This window comes from Glycine max, chromosome 17 (assembly GCF_000004515.6).
Source record: "Glycine max cultivar Williams 82 chromosome 17, Glycine_max_v4.0, whole genome shotgun sequence".
In the NCBI taxonomy this organism is placed as follows: domain Eukaryota; kingdom Viridiplantae; phylum Streptophyta; class Magnoliopsida; order Fabales; family Fabaceae; genus Glycine; species Glycine max.
In genome coordinates, this window is record NC_038253.2 from 19,201,578 (window position 1) to 19,224,422 (window position 22,845).

At 31.7% G+C, this 22,845-nt stretch overlaps 1 protein-coding gene and 1 pseudogene across 1 annotated transcript in view; one reads left to right on the forward strand and one right to left on the reverse strand.

Moving 5' to 3' along the window:
• Nucleotides 1-12,767: 12,767 nt before the first annotated feature.
• Nucleotides 12,768-19,681, forward strand: LOC100789117 (uncharacterized; annotated as a pseudogene).
• A 640-nt stretch (nt 19,682-20,321) lies between these two features.
• Nucleotides 20,322-22,845, reverse strand: part of LOC100789642 (peroxidase 10) — a 3,045-nt gene continuing 521 nt past the window's right edge. Inside the window, exons 2-4 of the mRNA XM_003550998.4 lie at nt 22,509-22,700; nt 21,905-22,073; nt 20,322-21,032 (exon numbers count right to left, since the gene is read on the reverse strand). Of these exons, the coding sequence (XP_003551046.1) occupies nt 20,617-21,032; nt 21,905-22,073; nt 22,509-22,700 (777 nt within the window). The 3' untranslated portion in view covers nt 20,322-20,616. The remainder of the gene's footprint in view (nt 21,033-21,904; nt 22,074-22,508; nt 22,701-22,845) is intronic.

Here is a 22,845-nt window from a genome sequence, read left to right on the forward strand (position 1 = left end):
GAGGCTTCTATATGAGAAGTTTGGGGTGTCATTATTTGTTATACTAATCATAAGTTGTGGGATTGCCTTATTGAAATAATGATGTGAGTGACTTTGTCATTGTTGTGTTGAAAACACTACTATTGAAATGGATCGGCGTGTATTAAGTTATTATGTTGCTTTGTTCTGTGTAGGTAGTTTCAAATATACTTTCTAAAGGTACCAAACTTAGGGATTATAAAAAAGGAGTTGAGAACGATCTGTGCAAAGTTGAATTGGATTCAATTCAGGTTTATGGTCAATTTTCTGAAAATTTTAACAGCTACTCCATTTTATTAGTTACTCTAATACTATTTATTTTTTCCTTTTAATAATGAACAAGAATATCCCTATTTTTCTTTTTTGTACAAATTTGGTAATATTTGTTATTTCATTATTATTATTAGTTTTAATTTCATTTGTTATCTATAAATCATGTTCCTTTTAATTATTTTTTTCAATGAAAAGCAAACTTGGTTAAAGTGAGTTTCTTCGTGCATTGAAATTTAAGTTACATTGTGTGAATGTTTAGCAGATTTCAGCATTTAGAGATAGCAAGTCAGATTCCATCTGAGAATTGATTCAAGGAAAGATCATGTGGTGTGGATACAAGCCTTGGTTTCAACACGTGGCCTCTATCCTCTTCAACCACTCAATGATCATCTCTTGCTTGCACCCAATGATATATCCTTGTCAACCAAGAGGCTTAAGACATGCCTGCTTGAAGATAGCACCGGTGAGAACCTTGTAAAAGAGTGTGAGCAAATAATGCTCTCAGAGTTCTCCGAAATGCAAGGACAACTTGAAGTTTTTTTTCAAGAGCAATCTAATTTGCTAGATACAATAAGGCAGTTAGAGGTAATTTCTTACCTTGTGCTTTTTTCTGGAATGCTTGTCACTATCTTTCCCTATATTGGGTTCATTTGAATACTTAAAGGACTGTGGGATATTTATTAGTTTACTATTCCCACAACTTCTTTACCACTTTAAATTTTGTGAAAGATAACATAATATTTTTGTAAATTATTAATTGTGCAATAATTTAACGATCCATGTCTTTTGATTTCTAAAGTTTTTCTCTTTTTTTTATTAATTTATGATCGGGTCTGCTTAGGTGAACGAATACTGAGTTAGCCTTTTTTATTTTTTGTAATTAATGAAGACTGAGTTAGCTGTTTTTTTAATAGAGAATACTGAGTTAGCTTGATTGAAAATATTCGCTGAAATATATCCAAAGGCTTCTTTTCAGACTCCTTTACCATCAATTATTGTTTAGAAGCTAATCTTATATGTAAGGAGATTGTTGTCTTGTCACACGTATTACTTTTTTATTCTAAATAAATGTTTGAGCATAAAGGTGATTGCATGCTATATTACTTATTTATTAACTTTTTATTTGTTGGAGGTTTAGAGATGATAGTGGCAGATTAATATGTGTAGTCCAAGGTTTCTCAGGTTTTGTGCATTACCACATTTCTTATGCTTAAGGTGGGGTTATATATCTGGTGGTTGTTACTTGATTTGGCTCTTTATCTAATCTAACTCCTATGAAGAATAGGACAACAAGGTCCTGTGTATGAGCAATCCAATAATGAACTTCATGAAAAGATCAAGTCTTAATTTGAATTCTTTCTTGTATTAGTTTCTCATTATAAGAATTGTGAACTGCAATTGCCTATTTGTCAAAGTTTATTTCCTTCATATTAAGTTCATATTTAACTGTAAGGACCTAATTGTTTGTTGATTGTGGCCACCAGTGCACTATTTTAGAGGTGAAGGTAGTTGAAGGCCATGGAACTACTATTGATGTTGTTTTAGTTAATGGTGTTCTTCATGAAGGAGAACAAATAGTTGTCTGCGGAATGCAGGTAAGCATCTTTAACTTTCACTGTATCTTGAAATTTTTATTAGTACCTGATCTCTAGTTCAACCTAATGAAATTTTTATTATAGGGTCCAATTGTTACCACAATTCGAGCTTTATTGACAATTCACTTGCTATTTGAATTTTAACAAGTTCTAGTGATCAATAATCATAGGGCGCATTCACTTGCTATTTGAATTTTTTTTCTCATTCATATGCCAAAGAATGGAGTGTGATTGACAATTCTTAATGTAAAATATACTGGTTCAGATGAAACTCCGGCCTATTAGAGGGTTCTAACACTTGAACAAATCAATTGCTAAGCATACTAACTATAAGATACTCTGCTTGAAGAACTTAGCTGACACTAACTCCTTGTTGCTAAAATTATGGCCATGGTTGTCAACCTTGAGAGTTTAGGTAAATCCAACTTGTAAGCTTGACTAGTGAATTGTAATAGTTTACATTCTCAAATAGTATTATTTAAAAGAAATATCCTTTTATTCTAATCCCTATAATGATCAAACATAATTGTATAACATATCTTTTATCAAAACAAAGCCACAGTCCCGAATGTTCGAGTTAGTCCCAATTCCAAACTTTCCCAACATCAAGGGTCCATTTTTTTTAAATATGAAAAGAGTGAATAAAAATATATAATAAATAAAAATAGAGTAAAAATAAGGAGTGGATAGGCAATTTAGTCCCTGAGATTGTACCCATTTTGCATATTAGTCTCTAACTTAATATTAAATTCAAAATAGTTCATATTTTTTCATAAGTGTTGCAAAATAGTTCTTCCGTTAAATTTTAAAGTAACGCCATTAGTGAGGTCAATTTTAGTGTCACGTGGACTGTCCAACGTGGCACTAAAGGATGACGTGGCATGACACGTGGACGTGCCTCTTAAAAGATGCCACGCCATTTGATGATAACAAAACAAGTAAATAGGCAATTTAGTCCCTGACTTTGTACCCCTGTTGCATATTGTTTGATTTTTTAAAAGTAACATAAAAGAGATAAATAGGACAATAAAAATATGTTAAAAGTAGAGTGAAGACAATTAGTTATCCCACAACTTTTTATTTCTCTCCTTTCTAGTTTTGTTTTTTTCCTAGTAAACAGTAAACACATTCGTTTTCTATTTCTCACTTATTCTTTTCCTTTCCGTTCTACCAGTATTTCTTTTTCACCAAAAAGAAGGTAAAAGCATGTTCCTATATATAGTCTGGAGAGAAATAAAACAAGATAAAATAAAATACATAACATATTTTATTATTTATGTATTTTTTATGAATAAAATATGAAAAGTGGTTTCATCTGGTATTTTTATTAGAAGAAAAATGTTGTAGTGAAATACAATACAACTTTTGTATTCATATATTGTATAAATATTATCATTTTATTTATATATTATTGATCCAAGTGATAATTAAATTTTGTGCATTACTTATTATTTTTTAAAAAACTTATTATTTTATAATAACAGTTGTGTAATGACGAAAAATGAGGTTTGAAAAGTAGTGAATAAAAACATTTGGGAGTGAAGATATTTATTGTTGATATCATTTATCATTTATTTGACCAATTTAAAGCTTATATTAACAACATTAAGGAGGAGAAAAGGAGACAAACTGCTCAAGAGGCCATCTTCCCATGTGTTATGAGTATCTTACCAAATTGCATTTTCAACAAGGATCCAATTGTTTTGGGAGTTGATATCCTTGAAGGCATTTTAAAGGTATTATTTTTTATTTATGGTTTTTTATTTTTTATTTATGGTTTTTTATTTTTTAATATGGCTGCAATGTCTCTGGTGAATAACAATTTTATTGACACAAGGTGCTTTTGTCCAGGAGTAAATCCAATAGTTTTATTTTCGTTTTGACGCTATTTGTTACAAAGGAATGAGCAATTGACTAGGAGTAATTTTTTTTTTATAAAAAAAAAATACATTCTAAGACGGTTTTCTGGAAAACTGTCTTAGAATATTCTAAGACGGTTTTCTAAAAAATCGTCTTTGAATATTTAAATATATTTTAATTTTATATTTTAAAAAAATACATTCTAAGATGGTTCTTCTCCGAAAAACCGTCTTAGAATGTCTACATTTTAAGATGATTTTCTAATCTCAAAAAATTGTCTTTGAATCCTAAAATAATTTTTTAAAAAAGAAAACACATTTTAAGACGGTTTTATGAAAAATCATCTTAGCAACTCTATCATTCTAAGACTGTTTTTAATTAAAAATCATCTTTAAAAAGTATCACGATTTTTAACAATGATATCTTATTTTAAGACGACTTTTATTGGAACCGTCATAAAAAGTTAAGACTTTCTATGACGTTGACTACGATGACGGTTGATAACCGTCATAAAAAGCATCTTTTAACTAACATAGAATAGTTTTTTTCTAGTAGTGGTAGTTGACCGATGCTTGACTCATTTTTCTTCTAGCAATTTTTTCCCACAAGAAACTATCTATGCAGTTTGTGTTCTACAAGGCTAAAGTTTAAAGGAATTTGTGGCTTAAATAGAATGAATTGATAATTAAACCAATCTATTATAATTTAATAAGATATTATGTAAGCAATATTGAAGTAATCAAATATAATAAAAATATTATCTAATTAGTTTGTATTCGTCTAATCAAATATAGTAAAATATTATCTAATCAATTATAATTAAATATTATTTAATAAATTTTAAATTTATCTAAGAAAATAAAATGCCATTTTAGCTAGAAGAATATTCAGAAAAAAAAAGCTAGAAGAATGCTACTTTGTAATGCTTACCGTGGAATTGAATTGGGGCCTCTTGGACTTGGTTTTAGCGCTACTTGTTCAAATTAAAAGGTGAATGTTATTAATATGTTTTTTCTTTTGCTTTTAAAAATTATTCTAAATATATCTAATAAATTGATATCATAATTATCTTTTAATCAAAATTATAATAAATATATCTGTTATCCAAGATTTGAACAAATATATCTAATAAAATTTTGAAATATATATTTATTTATCTTTATTTTGATTTTCTTTATAGTAAACAAGTCAAAGAGGAAAATATTAAGCATTAAAAATATTATAACTTATTAAAGTAACTTATCAAATATTTAAATATTTTTTTATAAAGTATATATTTCATATTTATCAATATTTAAATAAGAAAAAAATATAAAAATATAAAATAATTAACTTAAATCTAAAACCATTAAAAATGTGAGTCTAATTTTATAAACATAAGCATAATAATAGTTCTAAAAAAAATCATAATAATGGTGTGACTAAATTTTAAACTTATATAATTCCTCTTCACATAATCAATATGAAACAATAGAGAAAAAATATACGTTCAGTCCTCTATAACAATTATAATTATTTTTTATTTATGATATTTGTGGTTCTTTTGTATGCACTCATGTGAAATATTTGACAAAAGTGAATATTATGTAATAAATATATATTTTATAAATTAACTTTAATATATTTGTTTTTATCATATTATGTAAAAATTAAAACTAATATAATTTGTGATATTATTAAATAATTAATCTAGTATTATCTTGTAATAAAATATTTTAAAAAAATTAATTTTAATAAAATTATATTATATTTATGTAAAATTGATTTCTAAGTAAAAATGATATTATAGGATTAAAAAAAATATTGAGTTTTTTTGTATGCAATTGAGTTAACTACTCATATAAAAAAACTTTGTGTCTATAATGGTATTGAGTAAGATTGTCTCCCGTGAATGGTGTTTGTGGTCTTTTTGATCACTAAAACTATTATCTAGTCTTCCATATGTACTTGTAGTGGTAGAAATGGGCTGCGTTGAGTCGGATCCTATCAAAGTCTAGTCTGACTTGATCTGTTTTATATTTTTATAGTCTAAGCCTGAATTTACCGATCATGATCATATTTTTAGTCTTGGGCCTGAACTTTGTATAAATCTGTCAACCTTGTTAGTCCATTTAAAGGTATGTTACATATTAAGAAGAGTAAATAAATAATTATAATATTATATATCATATTAATATTAATATTTTTATCATAAACGATTGACCCGCCAGACTTAATAAGCTTTTAAAAATTAGTTTTTAAAGTAAAATCAAAATATTACTTTGTAATACATTTAGTAAATATTTAAATTTATATTTATATTTAGTAAAAAAAATTCAAGCTTATAATAATTATTTTTAGTAATAAAAAATAATTTATTTATGAAATTATTTAAATTGGTTTTATATGATTCTAAGTAAAACTGATTTTATATGATTTCAAAATATAAAAAAAAAACATAATCAAGTCTTTGATATACAATTGTGTTAATTATTCGCAAAAGGAGCTTTTTTCCCATAATGGTTTGCCTATAAGATGATTGTTTTCACGTGAATAATACTTGTAGTCTTTATGGTAAAGAAATTTCATAGAATTAATTTTAATAAATTTAGGGATGTGTATACAAACCTAGGTTCACAAACAGGTTAGATAACATGTCTTTTTTTAATCCGTATAATTATATTAAATTTTTGAATCTAGCATATTAAGCCAAAGAACTTTATGTGTGGACTTGTGACTGCTCGTTTAATCCGCCTAAAGTGTTGTTAATTACTCTTTGTCAAAAAAATATATATATTTTGTATTTATTGTTTTTTTATACATGTATTTATTGTTTACAAAAATGTATTTTATTTGTGAATTATATGTTATGATTATAATAAATAAATTTATATGTCTTGATTATGTCGGATATAAAATGATGTTTTAAAAATATATTTTCTATTTTCAGTTAATGATCACTATGTTTATTTTTATTTTATTGATACGTAAATTAAAAAATAAGTATAAGAATTACTATGTTTTTATTTTATATTTTATTAATATATAAATTAAAAAATAAGTATAATTATTATTTACATAAATGTAAAAAAACTATAGTTAAAAAGCCTATGTATTTTCTATTTTTTTGTTAAAATTGTAGTTTCGTTTAATAAATATGTATGCGTGGATTTGAGATGATTCTTTGGTAAAAAAAAAAATTATTCTGTATTTACAGTTTATGAAAATGTATTTTATTTGTGAATTATATATTATGATTAAATGATTTGTTTAACAAAATCTATAGTTTGTATTTTCTACTAATGACTATTATGTATCTTCTATTTTTGCTAATACTGCAGTTATATTTAATAAATATGTATGTGTTGATTTTCAGTCAAAAAAATGTATGTGTTGATTTGAGACGATTCTTTGACAAAAGAATATATTTTATAAAATATTTTATTTGTGAATTATATATTTTGATTAGCCATCGATGTCATTTCCAAACAGTGGTTGGTAACATTAGTCATCCACTCCGGGAAGCCAACCTTATGGAAGGTATCAGAAACAAAGTCACACTTAAGTCTATCATAAGTTACAATCTTGTAATGTTTATGTGATAGTAAAACACTTACATTTTTTAAATATAGGTCAGAGGTGTCAAACTGTCATAAATTTTTATGTTTTTTTATTATTTATCTTATTATATAATTTTTATTATGTTGTTATGATTTTTTTGTGAATTGGAGTAATTTTATTTGAAAAAACATTGCAACAGTTTCCTGCACCACACCAGTTCCCAATTGTTAGTAGCTTCATATAAACTAACGATAAGAGGGGGGACCCTTAGTGGTCCGGTGGATAGGCCTCATAATATGAACAACAACCAATTGATTATTCATGGCATTGATTCAATTTTATTATTAAAAATATTTTGATATGTAAAAAATCAAAATAATATATTGTGAAAATTGATTTTCTTATAAAGATTCATATGATTTTAAAAGGGTAAATTATACTTTTTTTTTCTTTGTAAAATAAGCCAAGTTCAAAATTTCATCCATACAAAAAAAAAATTGTCCATTTTTTCCACATTGTCAATTTTATCCAAATTTTACCAATTTTACAAGAAAAGAAAAGACCAAATGATATTTTTGGTGTTTTATCTTTTTTTTATTCAATTTGTTTATTTATCTTTAAAAAATTAATTTTAATCCTTTATTTTTTAAATTAATTTATTTTAATCCTTTTCATCTGTTTAAATTAACATCGTTAACAATTTTAAGATATTAGCCATTAAAAACAGTCACAAAACACAATATTTTTCTAAATTTCTTCATGCAATACTTAACACATATAAGAGCTTCACAAATCCTAATCCCCATTTTTCCAAATTGAAATCACACTCTTGCAAACCTAGTCTTCAAATCACACACTCCTCGTGGTGAGTCCCCTTTGCAGAAACACGAATGGTGACAGATTTTTGAGTTTGATGATGCTGAGTGTTCTCCTTTCTCATGGAAGAAATGCGCCTCTTCACTGGGCCTGGGCCTGGATTCTTAATTCAAATTTGGAGAAGATTGTTTATACTTGTGGCACGTTAAAAAACAGTTATCAGTTATTTGAATTAACATAAAAAAGGGTCAATTCTATTTTTTAAAAAAACTTTGAAATTAAACACATATGACGGAAAAGATTAAAATGAACCAACTTAAAAGGATAGAGAACCAAAATAAATTTTTAAAAGATGAGTAAATATTTAATTTGATTGTTGAATTTGTAAAGCGTTGGACATTTGAGTACCTAAAATATAAAAAATAAAATAAAATTTTATTTCCAAATGTATAAAAATTGTGACATATTAATGAGTGAGAGTGAAAACTCCGGCGACCTCCGTATCCACCATGATGGAGCTTTTTTGGTGCTTTATTTGAAGGCGAAGAAGAACCTGTCATCATTTACACCACATCACAAAGTAAAACAATGAATAAATTAGGGTGACAAATTTTTTTCCCGTTTAAATTTTGTTCTGTTGTATTGCTTTGTTTTATTGTGGGAGAAAACAAATATAGTAGAAGTATTTTGGGTTTCATCAAACAATGAGAAGATAAGGTGGGTAGCAATGCCTATAATTTTATTTTATTTTATCTCAAGGAATTTCTTTTCATATCTGCAACGCGAATCTGTTCAAAGTGACACCGTTTTGAGAGGGAGCCAATGCTTTAGACGGTGGAGAGAATATCGTTGCAAGAGTGACGGAGGGAGCATCCATCGACAAATCAGAGGGAGTCAGAGGAGGAGATGGTAGAAAGTCGACGGCGGTCGGTGAAGGAGAGGGAGTGTTCACCGCCGGATCGGGAGGAGAGAACGACGGTGACTTGACGGAGGGGGTAACCGTCGGCGATGGAGACTTATATGGCGTGGCCACCACGGGGGTTCTCTTCGGAGGGAAGGTAGTTGAAGTGATTGTGGTGAGAAGTTCTGACAAGGCCAAGATCAAAGAAGAAAGCATGGATCCAAATTTACAAATTAGTCCACCCAAATCTTAGTGACAAAATAATTAAAAAAATTTAGGATGATAAATAGATTTATGTCATGTAATGTTAGTAATTTGGATTAAGGAGAAAATTAATGATAAGATGAATTTATCTTACTTTTAAAAAAATTTATAAAAAAAATTCCAACTGTCCGGTAACAATTTAAGCACAAAATTAAGTATTTATTTGTAAAAGATCAAATAGTAAACCGAATGTAAAAAATAAGATAAAATACAAAAGTAAAATATATTTTAGTCATTTAAAAATAAAAGGGATTTGATCACCAATCAGCCGCGCCGCTCTTAACTGTCGTCGGCAAATCGCTTCGTGGTTGGCTCCTAATCGCGCGTCCTCATTCTCGCTCGCTGAGTTAATATTTCATTCGCTCCTATTTTCTTCATTTTCGTTTTTGTTCTCCCTCGCTTGCCCTTTGGCTCCTGCTTGCTCCGGTAAAACAGAGTGTGATTAGGGAATGATGTGTTTGCTTCGTGACACCATTTTTTTTAAAATAATGTGTATGAAGATATAAATCAGATAATTAATAAATCAGAAGATATAAATCTCATTGCCTATTCTTTCTACTAAGATATTATTACTGTAGCAAACGTGATTAAGGTACTAGTACTACATATAAATGTCGTTGTGGTACAGCTTTTGGTGCTTCAGTCCCTTTTAGCTAATAGCCTTTCTTTATTGCAATAGTGAATGATTTTATTTACTTAGAAGTCATTTTGAAACCTGAAGAACTCTACTTCAGAGCTGGTTCATTTATCTTTTGACTCTTCATGAGTAATCACAATATTCTAGATTTTGGTCGTCATTTCTGTTATGCATTTTAAGGATTGAGATATGAGATATTTTACAAGGAGTTTTATCCGTTATAACCAACTTGTTGAAAATCAGAATTAATAATTTGATTCTATTAATAATAGCATATTATATGCGCATTATCTTTGATTTAGAGGAAATAAAATATCTTCTATTAATGTGTTGTTTATGTAATTAACCTATTTAAAAATGAATTTATTGTGTACTCCGACACACGATTTTTAATCAATTATTGTGAAGCACATATATCTCTCTTGTTCGAAGTACCATCGTGATAGACATGTTTTAGACACCGACACATTCGAACAATTGTTCAACACTTGTTTGACACTTCTTATTTATTAGGTGTTTGATTTAAAAAGTTACTTTTTGTTGGCTTGAACACTTAAACCATCATCTTTACACAACTAATACACTTAAAAAAACATAGAAGGTTGGTTTTAAAAGATAAATATACCATCAATTTAGAAATTTTGTTATATGTTACTCATATTTTATTTAATCAGAATATCTTTGTATGTGTATGTGGTATCCCCATGTCCTATATTTTAGAAATAACAATGTTGAAGTATCTGTGTTTGTGTCGTGTCTGGTGTCCGTGTGAGAGTTAGTGCTTCATTGATCAACCTTTTAACACAACTAAACATTTTTTTGCTTCTATACTCTTTTCTGTTAATATATCTACCTTTGATACTTTGCTTGGATGGTTAGATGAGCAAGAAATATTATGTTTCATATCCACAGTAGGCATGACTGCATGAGCCACTAGCGAAGGACATAGTATTTATTATTAGAAAATTGGTAAATACAAGGTTGAAAAGTATCTAATAGAAGAATTGTTATTATTAGAATAGTATTATCAATCTCATTCCTTTAGATCAATCACAAAGAGAACAACTTCTATTTTTGGTTTATTAAGGGGCAATATTTCTATGTTTCTATATTATACTTGTGTGTTTCATGTTGTATTGGATTTTCATAAAATGCTTTAAAGAGTATCGATATTAGATATGTAAAGCAAATTGAACTATTGGTGTTTCGTAGGTTTGGATACTTCATCTGTATGTGTGTGTATCAGTGTATCCAAGAGTATCAATATCAAATATAGATACATGAAGCAATTTGAAGTATTGGTGCTCTGGATTATAGCTTTCATAACATCTAAAACAAAGTCCCTTCTTGATCTTGTATTAGGTTCTTGAAACATTGGATTTGCTATTTGTTGAGCTAGACCCATTTCCTAATCATGCAGAGCTATTATGAGAAAACATGCGTGAGTTATGTCATAGTCTTGGTTGATGAAAAACTCTAGGGAGTCATCCCTATTTTTCTTCACCCTATCATCCCTTCTCTTCCCCAATTTTGATTCTTATCAATTAACTTTGTAATCCATTAATTCCGACAAAGTGTCTACAGGGTTCAACTTGATCTCAACCTGAATTCCCTCCTTCAACCCATTTAAGAATATTTCTTTCAGTTATTCTTGATCATAACACCTCAATCGATGGACCCACATACTACTTAAATTGTTCACCAAATTCTTCAACAGAAGCAATTTGTTTCAATCCCAACAAGATTTCATATGGGTTTCACATCATCAAGGGGGACACCTGGTAATCACCACAATCTTGAAAGCTTCCCAAGATTAAGTGTTGGTGTATAAGTTCCACCCTTGAAACCAGCAGAGGGCCTTCCTTTATGGCTACCATTACAGCCTGTACCCTCTTAGCATCTAACTATCTGGGATTACCTTGAGGTTAAAGTACCTTTCCACTCTTTTGACCCATCTGAAAGCATCCCCACCAAATAATGGTATCTTGAGCTTTCTCTAATCATCTTCTCTTGGATTAGGAACTCAGGATGTTCTTCCTCTTCGCTCCTGGTTTTGAGTCTTTCATTTACCAATCTGTTAGGAGAATTTCTCCCATTAACTCTCCTCTCAGATAAAAGTGTTGAGTTCTCCAAGAGATCTTCAATCTTTTTCATTCAGGTTTCTTGTAGTTTCCAACATGATTCTTAGAGTTCCTTTTAACTTCAACCCGCCATTCCTCTTTGTACTCCTTCATCCATCCCTCAATTGCTCTTTGTACTGTGTTCAATCTTGTCTCCATGCGAGTATGCACAACAAACATAGGCCCCTGGACCAGGAGCTTTGATGGATATTCTTGATGTGCCTTTTTTTCAACTTGCAGAGTGATTCTTTAATGTACTTTTGTTATATTTTTTGTGTGAAGCTAAAGCACTAGAAATATTTTACTAATGAAAAAAGAACATGTCATAATATTAAGAGGTTGTCTCAAATATTTCATTCAATCATAATAACTTTTACTTTTTGAAAAATCTAAATGCTTTCCCCCCTACAATTACAAGGTTTGTCTTATGACAAGGAGGTCACGACTTCAAACCCTAAAACAACCTCCCTACTTGTGAGGGTAAGGTTACATACATTTACCCTTACCCTACCCACATCTCACTAGGTGGGAGCCTTGTGCACTAAGTTGCCCACTAGTTATTGAAATTATTAAATTTAAGACCTGGTTGAATCAGGGAATATATAATTTTTGTTAGAACAAAAAAATAAGTCTTGTAAGCATTTCCTTTTTTAATCATATTATGTTGTCAAATATTTAGAATATATTGGCATGAGTGTATATTAACTATTCTCTTCAATTTATTAGGGCACAAAGAACTTGAAATGAGTGTCACAAAAACAACAAAGAAAACTAGGGCTCCCCAAATTATTAAGTTGGGCAAGGCATTGAAATTGGTAAACATTTTTTTACCCCTATTGTTGTGTAGAGAGTAGGGATTAAGTATTTTATGGTTGTCAAATGGATGATAAACTATTTTTTGTGGTATTGATGTGCATTCATACATATTATTACTTTACACCAATAGTAATGAACATTTTATTAAATGTATTTACTAAGTTTGTTGTGACTAGTTAGTAAAGTAGTTTGCTTAAAGACGGGAGATTACTCTATGAAGTGATTTCCATCTTTCAGAAGAATTTACTCAACTTGATTTATGTCAAAATATTATGAATTTGGTGCTACCGGTGCCTAAATGTCAACCTTTTTGATTGGCAGGCTGAGTTATAGGTAAATAATATGAGCAAGGATGCGAATGATGATAGAACAAATGTGGATTTAGAGGGTCATCCTTCTGGGTTAGTATATCTGCCACCATTAATTTGTTCATTTGTCTTTAGCCAATCTATATGATGTTCTTTTTTGTTTGCCATGAACCATGATATTATTGCTTATATTCTACCATTACATAACTTTGCAGGCTTGGTCTAGGTGCAAAAGTTTCACGCCAATCAAAATTTGTGCCTTCAAATGACCCTGTTGAAAGGAAATTGTATGCCAAATTGAATGCTGAAAAAAGAAAAGTAACTAATTGATGCAATCCTACCCCCCAAGGGCATTGGATAGAAGACTCCAAGAAGATTGGACCAGAGATGCAGGAGAAGGCCCTAGGGTTCTCATGAGTCTTAGGGTAGATTTTTGACCCATGGGCTAAGTATGAACACACTTATCTTTATACATATTAGATTAGGGTTTCATTATTTTTGAGCCTTATATTTAGGGACCTATAGTGTAAGGAGGGTACCCTAGTAATGTAGGATTTTTCAGTCCTTGTATTTAGGACACCTAGACTAGTTTTTGTGTTAGGGGTAGTTTTGTAATTTCACATGAATTAAATGCACTATTTGATGTGTGTTGAGAGAGAAATTTAATTGAATTGGGAGAAGCCCAATCCAATTAAATTTCAAACTAGCCTAAGGGGAGGTGAGCATTTGCTTGCAACACCTCATTGCTACATCATATAGTCACACTTTGTGCATGTCTTTCATGCTTTACATGCCTTATGACTCTCAAGCATACTTAGTGAAGAATCTTGGACTTGATCTTAGATTAGTGGACTGAATCATAGCTGAAATTCACTAATCATTATTAATGAAATTTTGGCTCCAAATTTGACTCCACAAATTCAAATTCAAATTCAAGTGAAATTTGAATAGAAATTCAAAATTTCCTTCAATTTTGTGTAACACTTAGGCTATAAATAGAGGCCTTGTGTGTGCATTTTTTTAACTTTGATCATTTGAGAAATTAGACTTCAAAGTTCAAACCTCATTTGAGGCATAAATTTTGTTCCCCTCTCTCCCTCTCCCTCTATTCATCTTCTCCTACCTTCAAGTTCTTATCCATGGCTTCCTAAGGTGGTGAGCTTCTTCTTGACTCATTTTCTCCTTGAAGTGGCATCTCCAATCACCTTTCCTCCTTGCCCATTTCGCTACCATTGATCTTCAAGAAGAAAAAGACTTCATGTTGGTTCTTCGTATAAATTCTGCTACTCTTAAACCTGCACAAGATCAAAAACAAGAAAAATACAGCAAGCAATCACAACAGAGCAAGAACCCAAAGATTTATGTGGTTCGGCAATGTGCCTACATCCACGGGAAAGTGCAGCTCCTTATCATCTCATTGATCATGAAATTACAAGTTCAATACAAGCAGCAGCTAGCTTTTATCTCTCTTGGTTTCTCTTATCAAAACCTCTCTCAATCACCCAGCTCTCTTTCTCTATTGAACTCTCTATTTTTCTGCAACAACTTTGATTTCTCAGCCTCTCTGTTTTCATCCACTCTCAAAACCACCACACACTGCATTACATGATCAAGAATATATATACACTCTAAAAGCTAGTCCTAGGAACAAAGGCTATACTTTGGTGCCAAAACCAATTCAGTTATAGTAACTGAAAATAGTTATGACAACACCACTTTAAAGCCTTCTCACTTGTGTCATTGTGATTTTGAGTCACACACCACAAATCTCCTCCTTGACTCCAAATCAGCAAGTGTCTACCTTGTGATTCAGGGTTGCACTCCTACCAATCTGCTTTAGGCATCTTCAAAATTGATCAAGTCCAGGCAGTGCTTGAACTTGACACTAGAGAGGGACTTTGTGAACATATCAGTTGGGTTTTCTTCTGTTGAAACCTTCTCCACCTTCACCTTCTTAGATTCAATCACATCTCTGATGAAGTGTAATTTCACATCTATGTGCTTTGTCCTCTCATGGTACATTTGGTGATTTGCTAAGTGAATGACACTTTGACTGTCATAGTGAATCGTGACACAAACTTGTGCTATTCTAAGTTCATTTATCATACCTTTAAGTCAGATTGCTTCCTTCACTCCTTTAGCTAGGGCCATGTATTCTGCTTCAGTTGTTGAAAGAGCAACAACTGATTGTTGTACCAAACAAAGTAAATACATATCCAGTTAAGGACTTTCTTGTATCTACATTTCCTACAAAATCTGCATCTATATAGCCTATGATTGCTGCCTCATGTCCTGTCTTCTTGTACCTTAATCCAGCTTTCAAAGATCCATTTAGATACCTTAGTGTCCACTTCACCGCTTCCCAATGTGCGCTGCCAGGATCTCCCATGAATCTGCTTATGATACTTACAGCATGAGCCAAGTCAGGTCTGCTGCAAACCATTCCATACATTATGCTTCCAACACCGCTGGCATAGGGTGTTTGATCCATTTTAGACCTTTCTTCAGCTGTTTCTGGTGCTTGAATGACAGATAGCTTTGTATGATGACCAAGTGGTGTGCTAACAGGTTTGCTTTGATGCATCCTAAACCTTTCCACCACTTTCTTGAGGTAATTGCTTTGGGATAGGAATAGTTCACCCTTTGCTCTATCCCTATGAATATCAATTCCGAGTATTCTTCTAGCTGACCCTAGATCTTTCATTTCAAATTCTGTGTTCAAGCTTTCTTTGAGTTTCCTAATCTCTTCCTTATTAGCACTTGCTATGAGGATGTCATCCACATACAAGAGAAGATAAAGAACACATACTTTCCCATTTTTCAGGATATATACACAGTTTTCATATCTGTTTCTAATGAAATCATATCTGATCAAGAACTCATCAAATTTCAGGTACCACATTCGAGGACTTTGCTTTAGTCCATACAAAGATTTTTTTCAGCAAGCACACCTTGTTTTCCCCTTCTTCAAAACCTTCAGGCTGGTTCATGTAAATGGTTTCCTTCAGATTTCCATGGAGAAAAGTTGTTTTAACATCCAGCTGTTCAAGTTCCAAATCATACTGATTTACCAGACCAAGTATGATTCTAATTGAGCAATGCTTCACAACTGGTGAAAAAATCTCATTGTAATCAATTCCTTCAACCTGTGTAAAGCCTTTTGCTACCAATCTTGCCTTGAATCTAGGCCTTTCTACTCCTGGAATGCCTTCTTTCTCCTTGAAAATCCACTTACATCCAACAGCCTTCTGCTTCTTGGGTTGATTCACAAGTATCCAAGTCTTGTTCTTTCTCAAAGATTTCATTTCTTCACTCATTGCCTGAAGCCACAATTGGCTGTCTTCACTTTCAATTGCTTCCCTCCAGGTCTTAGGTTCTGAATTTTGAATCTCCTCAGCAACACTCAAGGCATAGCAAATAATATCAGCATGACCATACCTCTTTGGAGGCTTTATCACCCTTTTTTTCTCTATCTCTAGTCAATTGATAATTGGACAAGTCATGCTGAGTAACCAACTCTTCATTATCTCCAGCTTCTCCTTGATCAGTGTGATCAATAGCATCTCCACTGCCACGATCTAAAATTTCAGAATGCTCCACCTCAAAATTGGTATTCTCACTACTTGAGCTGTTATCCTTCTACTCCTTACTTAGCATTGCCATTCTGCTCTCATCAAAGGTTACATCCCTGCTGATGATGCATCTTGTCTCACCCAATTCCAATTTCCATAGCTTGTACCCTTTAACTCCTTCAAGATAGCCAATGAACACACACTTTACAGCCCTTGCATCCAGCTTTTCTTGTTTAACATGAGCAAAGGCCAGTGATCCAAACACCTTTAATTCTGAATAATTAGGTGGTTCACCACTCCAAGCTTCCATTGGTGTCTTGAAATCTAAGGCTGATGAAGGACATCTATTAATCAAATATGTTGTTGTGTTTGCAGCTTCTTCCCAAAAGGTCTTTGGCAGTCCTGCACTTAGTAGCATGCACCTCACTCTTTCCAAAATGGTCCTATTCATCCTTTCTGCTAAACCATTTTGTTGTGGTGTCTGAGGGACTGTTTTGTGCCTTTTGATGTCTATTTTCCTGCAAAACTCATTGAACTGCTCTGAAACAAACTCCAGGCCATTGTCAATTCTTAAAACTTTTAATTTTGTACCAAGTTGATTTCCAACAAGAGTATGCCATTCTCTGAATTTTTGAAAAGCTTCTGACTTATTTTTCAAAACATACAGTCATACTCTTCTTGAGAAATCATCTATGATGGTGAGAAAGTATGAGCTTCCACCATGAGTTTTCACTCTAGATGGTCCCCATAAATCTAAATGCACATACTCAAAAGGCCTAGATGAAACATGAATACCCGTGCCAAAACTTATTCTATGGGATTTACCAAGCACACAATGATCACAAAATTCAAGTTTATCTAGTTTATCACCACCTAACAGATTTTGTTTCTCAAGTTCATGTAATCCTCTTTCACTAACATGACCTAATCTCAAATGCCAAAGTTTTGTTTTATCAATCAATGTATTACTAGTTACCGATGCATGTCCAACAATAGTGGAACCTTCAAAAATAAACAAGCCATTACTTTTATTCTTGTTACCCTTAAAGATCCATTTGAAATCTTAAGAACACCATTTAAAATTCTAGTTGAATATCCTAGATCATCAAACATGTTTATGGAAATAAGATTTCTTTTAAGTTCTGGAATGTACCTTACATTTTTCAGTAGATACTCTCTATTATCAAACATCTTCAATCTCACAGTTCCAATGCCTTGTAGCTTGCAGGGGTAGTTGTCTCCTAGCAGTACAACTCATGCTGGTTTCAGTTCCAAGGTTTCAAAATAGTCCTTTCTCGGGCTACTGTGATATGAGCATCCAGAATCCATAATCCATTTTGTTTGTGTTTTGGTATTAGAAGCTACTAAAACACCTGCACATTCATAACCTTCAGAGGCTTCAACTATATCAGCAGAGTCCAAAGATCTTTTCTTGATCTTGTCTGGGCAGTCTTTCTTGAAATGACCAGTTTTGTGACAATTAAAGCATTTGAACTTTGTTTTCTGGCCATTCTTTGAATCCGTTGACCTTGATCTGGACTTCTTTCTTCTTGTTCCCTTCTTTTCATTCCTTCCCCTTGAAATATTCAGGCTTTCACCATTATCCTCAAATTTGGAGTCTTGCTGTTTTTGCATCTCCTTGGTCCTTATTGAGGTCTAGACTTCTTCTAGGGTAATGTCTTGATCTTTGCCATAAAGAATTGCATCCTTGAAATGTTCAAAGGATTTTGGTAAGGAATTCAGAAGCAAGAGAGCTTTATCCTCCTCTTCAAGCTTTACTTCAATATTTTCTAAATCATCAAGAATCTTGTTGAAATCAGCCAATTGTTCAGTGACTATTCTTGACTCTGTCATCTTGAAGGTGTACAGTTGTTGCTTCAAGCATAGCCGATTTGCAAGGGACTTTGTCATATACAATGACTCCAATTTCAACCACATTGAGACTACTGTCCTTTCTCTTGCAACTTCTCTTAAAGCTTTATCTCCAAGGCATAGAATGATTGCACTTCTAGCTTTAGCAATCATCTCTGATTTCTCCTTTGAGCTTAGAGATTCAGACATCTTTTCTTCTCCTTTAAGAGCTTCTGCACAGCCATGTTGAATCAAGATTGCTTCCATCTTGATTCTCCATAACCCGAAGTCATTTTCCCCAGAAAACTTCTCAATATCATACTTTGTTGTTCCCATCTTTCTTGATCTTGATCTTTCCCCACAGACGGCGCCACTTGTTGGTTCTTCGTATTAATTCTGTTACTCTTAAACCTGCACAAGATCAAAAACAAGAAAAACACAGCAAGCAATCACAGCAAAGCAAGAACCCAAAGATTTACGTGGTTCGGCAATGTGTCTACATCCATGGGAAAGTGCAGCTCCTCATCATCTCATTGATCATGAAATTACAAGTTTAATACAAGCAGCAGCTAGCTTTGATCTCTCTTGGTTTCTCTTATCAAAACCTCTCTCAATCACCTAGCTCTCTTTCTCTATTGAACTCTCTATTTTTCTGCAACAGCTTTGATTTCTCAACCTCTCTGTTTTCAGCCACTCTCAAAACCACCACACACTGCATTACATGATCAAGAATATATATACACTTTAAAAACTAGTCCTAGGAACAAAGACTATACTTTGGTGCCAAAACCAATTCAGTTATAATAACTGAAATCAGTTATGACAACACCACTTTAAAGCCTTCTCACTTGTGTCATTGTGATTTTGAGTCACACACCACACTTCATTAATGAAGAAAATCTAAGACTTACAAACTCTACATGAAGCCACATCACTAATATTGCTAAAGAGTCTACCACAATTGCAAGAGATGCTTTAGATGACGATGAAGACTTGGATAGCAGAACTAATGCATTTGCCAAGAGGAAGGCAACAGTACCTTTGACCTCGTCTACATTGCGAGATAAAAAGCAAAAGGGACATTCACTAATGAGTTATTTTTTGTTGTAAAGCTGTAAATGATCACATTTTGCATTTGCCTTTGCTCAAATTTTGGCTCCAACCAAGTATAATACATTATTTTTTTAAAATTAAAGTCATTATAATTTTCATCGAACATAGTTATATACCAGAGGAAAATAGATATTTTTACTAGCTTATGGCCTATTGCTATCTTACTTTACCTTCGAAATTACTTGATGCGGGATTGAACCTGGTCCTGCTGCCCACTTTTTGGCTATTTTTCTTACTTCCCTCTTCAGGTGTTAATGATCTTCATTGTAACGAGAAAAAACTAAGTTTTTCAGAGGAAAATGCTATGTAGTTCAATATATATGCTTTGTTTGACATGTTATAGTTCATGATACTAATTTTAATGAAGAATTGGTTTCTATTGTTGGAGGACACATTACCGGTTTGTTGCTTAAGTTGTCTTGTTCATAATATTGTATTATGTTTAATTTAATTTTTTGGTGCATAAAATTTGTGTTCATTTGTAAAGAAAGAAAGAAATCAAAAGATAAAACTACATATTCTATCAAAAGGCGTGCTCATTGTTGTTAATAGTATAAAAATTGATTTGATTGATAAGTTGGTAATATGTATTTAATGCTCCATTCTACAGAAACAGACCAGATGGAAAAGAAAGAGCATATAAAAGAATAAAGATGATTTTGAAATATAAAACAAAATCATTTTCCGTGGAAACAAAAAGTTGCCAAACCCCCCAAATTCACCAATTTGAACTATAGGTCCAATTTTTCATATGGGTGCAAATCCATGCACATGTCTAGTTTTTTCACAAACTTAGGCAGGTTGTTCATGTATAATATGAACTCTAAATGAATTTCTCTTCTAACCAATGTTGATATACACATCTATATATCTATTCATCTATAACACGGTCTATATTTTGGTAAAGTATTAGAGCACATGAAAATGTATTTCTAGTTGATCACCCTGCAGTTTTTCCTTATGTCCCCTTGTGGTCCTGTAAGTACACCTATAAGGCCCATTTTCTCTAGAGACACATCAAAGTCCTTGTAAAAGTAAACCATACCACTTGGCCACTGGCTATACTTGTTCACCAACGAAGCAGTTGTGCTATCACTCATAAGAGCCTCATCAGTTGGTAGTAACCCTAAGTTCTTAACAAGGTTTTTGTAATACATGTTATCAAATGTGTATGTGGTGACAGGATCCAAGGGAGCCAAATTGGTGTCAGAACTGTTATCTGGACATAGTTTCTGTAAATGTTGTAAGAGTGAAGCATCCAGTGATGGATCCGGTTTGCCAGTGTCCTTATAGTTGAAAAACCTTTGCTTCAATGTAAAGCACCGAGCATAGCCTATTGTGTGGGCTCCTGCGTTGATCACATAGAAATAACGAGTTTAGTACACTTGATGTGATGGCTAGCATGTATAAAGCAACTTAGGCCTCATGATATATACTTCAATATAATGTGTTTTAAGTACATCAATTGTTTTAGTATAAAAAAAGTCCATTAATTTTTGGATAAAATTAATTTTAGTTCTTTTATTTTAAAAATAATGATTTTGATCTTTTTATTTGTAATAATTGATGCATCTGGCCCCTTATTGTAATATTCTAAGTTCTTTAAAGAGGGATGAAATTCACCGATTATAAAAAATATCATAACCAAAATTATTATTTTTAAAATATAAATTTAAGACTAATTTTAAAAAGAAGAATTGAAGAATCTAAAACACATTTTAACCCTATGTCTTATTAACTTTCAACAATTTTTTTGTTGCTCTTTTCCTATTCAAGTTTGAGTGTGAAGGAGAGAACAAAGCTCTGTTTCAATCTATTGCTTTACTATATATATCATTGTACCATGATTTAACAGCAACTGCATTATTGCTGAAGAAAAATGAACCCACCCTTACAACAAAGCTGTTGTACCATGCATGTCTCCATTTAAATCTAGGGGTCCTTCAATTATTATTAACATTGATCAGTCACATTTATTATTTGCTATTATACAATTATTATAACCGAGTTGGAATATAGAAATACATGAAGTGGTTAATATTAGTCAAAACTCAAAAGTACCAATATTTAGGACTAGCAAATAGCAATAACAGCTTAAAGCTACGAAGTACCTAGCAAACATAATTTCCCTACTCTTCAAGGGTAGTAAAATCAAAGTTACCTGAGAAATTGAGAACTCCTAAATTATCAAAATTGATAAGTAAAAGGAATCAAACAAACCTGAGAGCACTACTAAATCCTTAATATCAAGACCCTTTGAAAGGAACTTGTTGGTAATGTTTTGTAAGGTGTCAGAGGGTGAAGGTAACCAACTAGCCTCGCTCTCACTAGCTGTTGTGCCGTCTCTACGACCAAGAAGTGCTGGTCGCCAGTAATATGTTCCTATACTCTGAGAAAATTACAGAAGTTATAAATATCTTCGGTTAATTAACAGTATTTATGTACTATATATAGTCCTTAAAATGTTGATTAATTAATATTAGGGTTAATTAAGATTTTTAGTCCCCAAATTTTTTAAAAATTTGATATTTAGTATTTAAATTTTTGTTTGACTGAACAAGATTTCTCAACTTTTTTTCATTAGGATTTTTAGTCTTTAAACTTTTAAAAATTTACATTTTTAATCTTTGAAATCTTATTAAATAAATAAAAATAATTACCTCAAACTTTTATTCAAAGACTAAAAACTAAAAATTCTAAAAGTTTTTCAAACCTTGACCAGTCAAACAAGAATTTAGAGAATAAAATTTGAATTTCAAAAAGAATTTACTAACTAAAAACTTAGTTACCACTTAATAACAAGGTAGAGGGGTTAATTTCTTACAAGATTAACAGCTTCTCTTGCTGCTAGAGCTAGTATATCAGCACATGACACGGTGGATGGGCATATCCACTCTATTTGAGACTTGATTGTGTCAATAAGCTCAAATCCTTTGAGTGAATTTAGATTAGGCAATGCACTTTTCTCCCCTTTAAAACTGCTGGTATCATCTAGTAGCACAGATGCATCACATCCCTGGGTAAAATTCAAAGAAAGAAAGAAACCAGAAACTAGTGCAATTAGTTAGGATCAGTTTTGATAATTTTCTCAAGAATCACTTTTAAGACAGAAAATATAAGAAGAAAAAATGAAATAATTTTTTTTATAAGTAAAATAACTA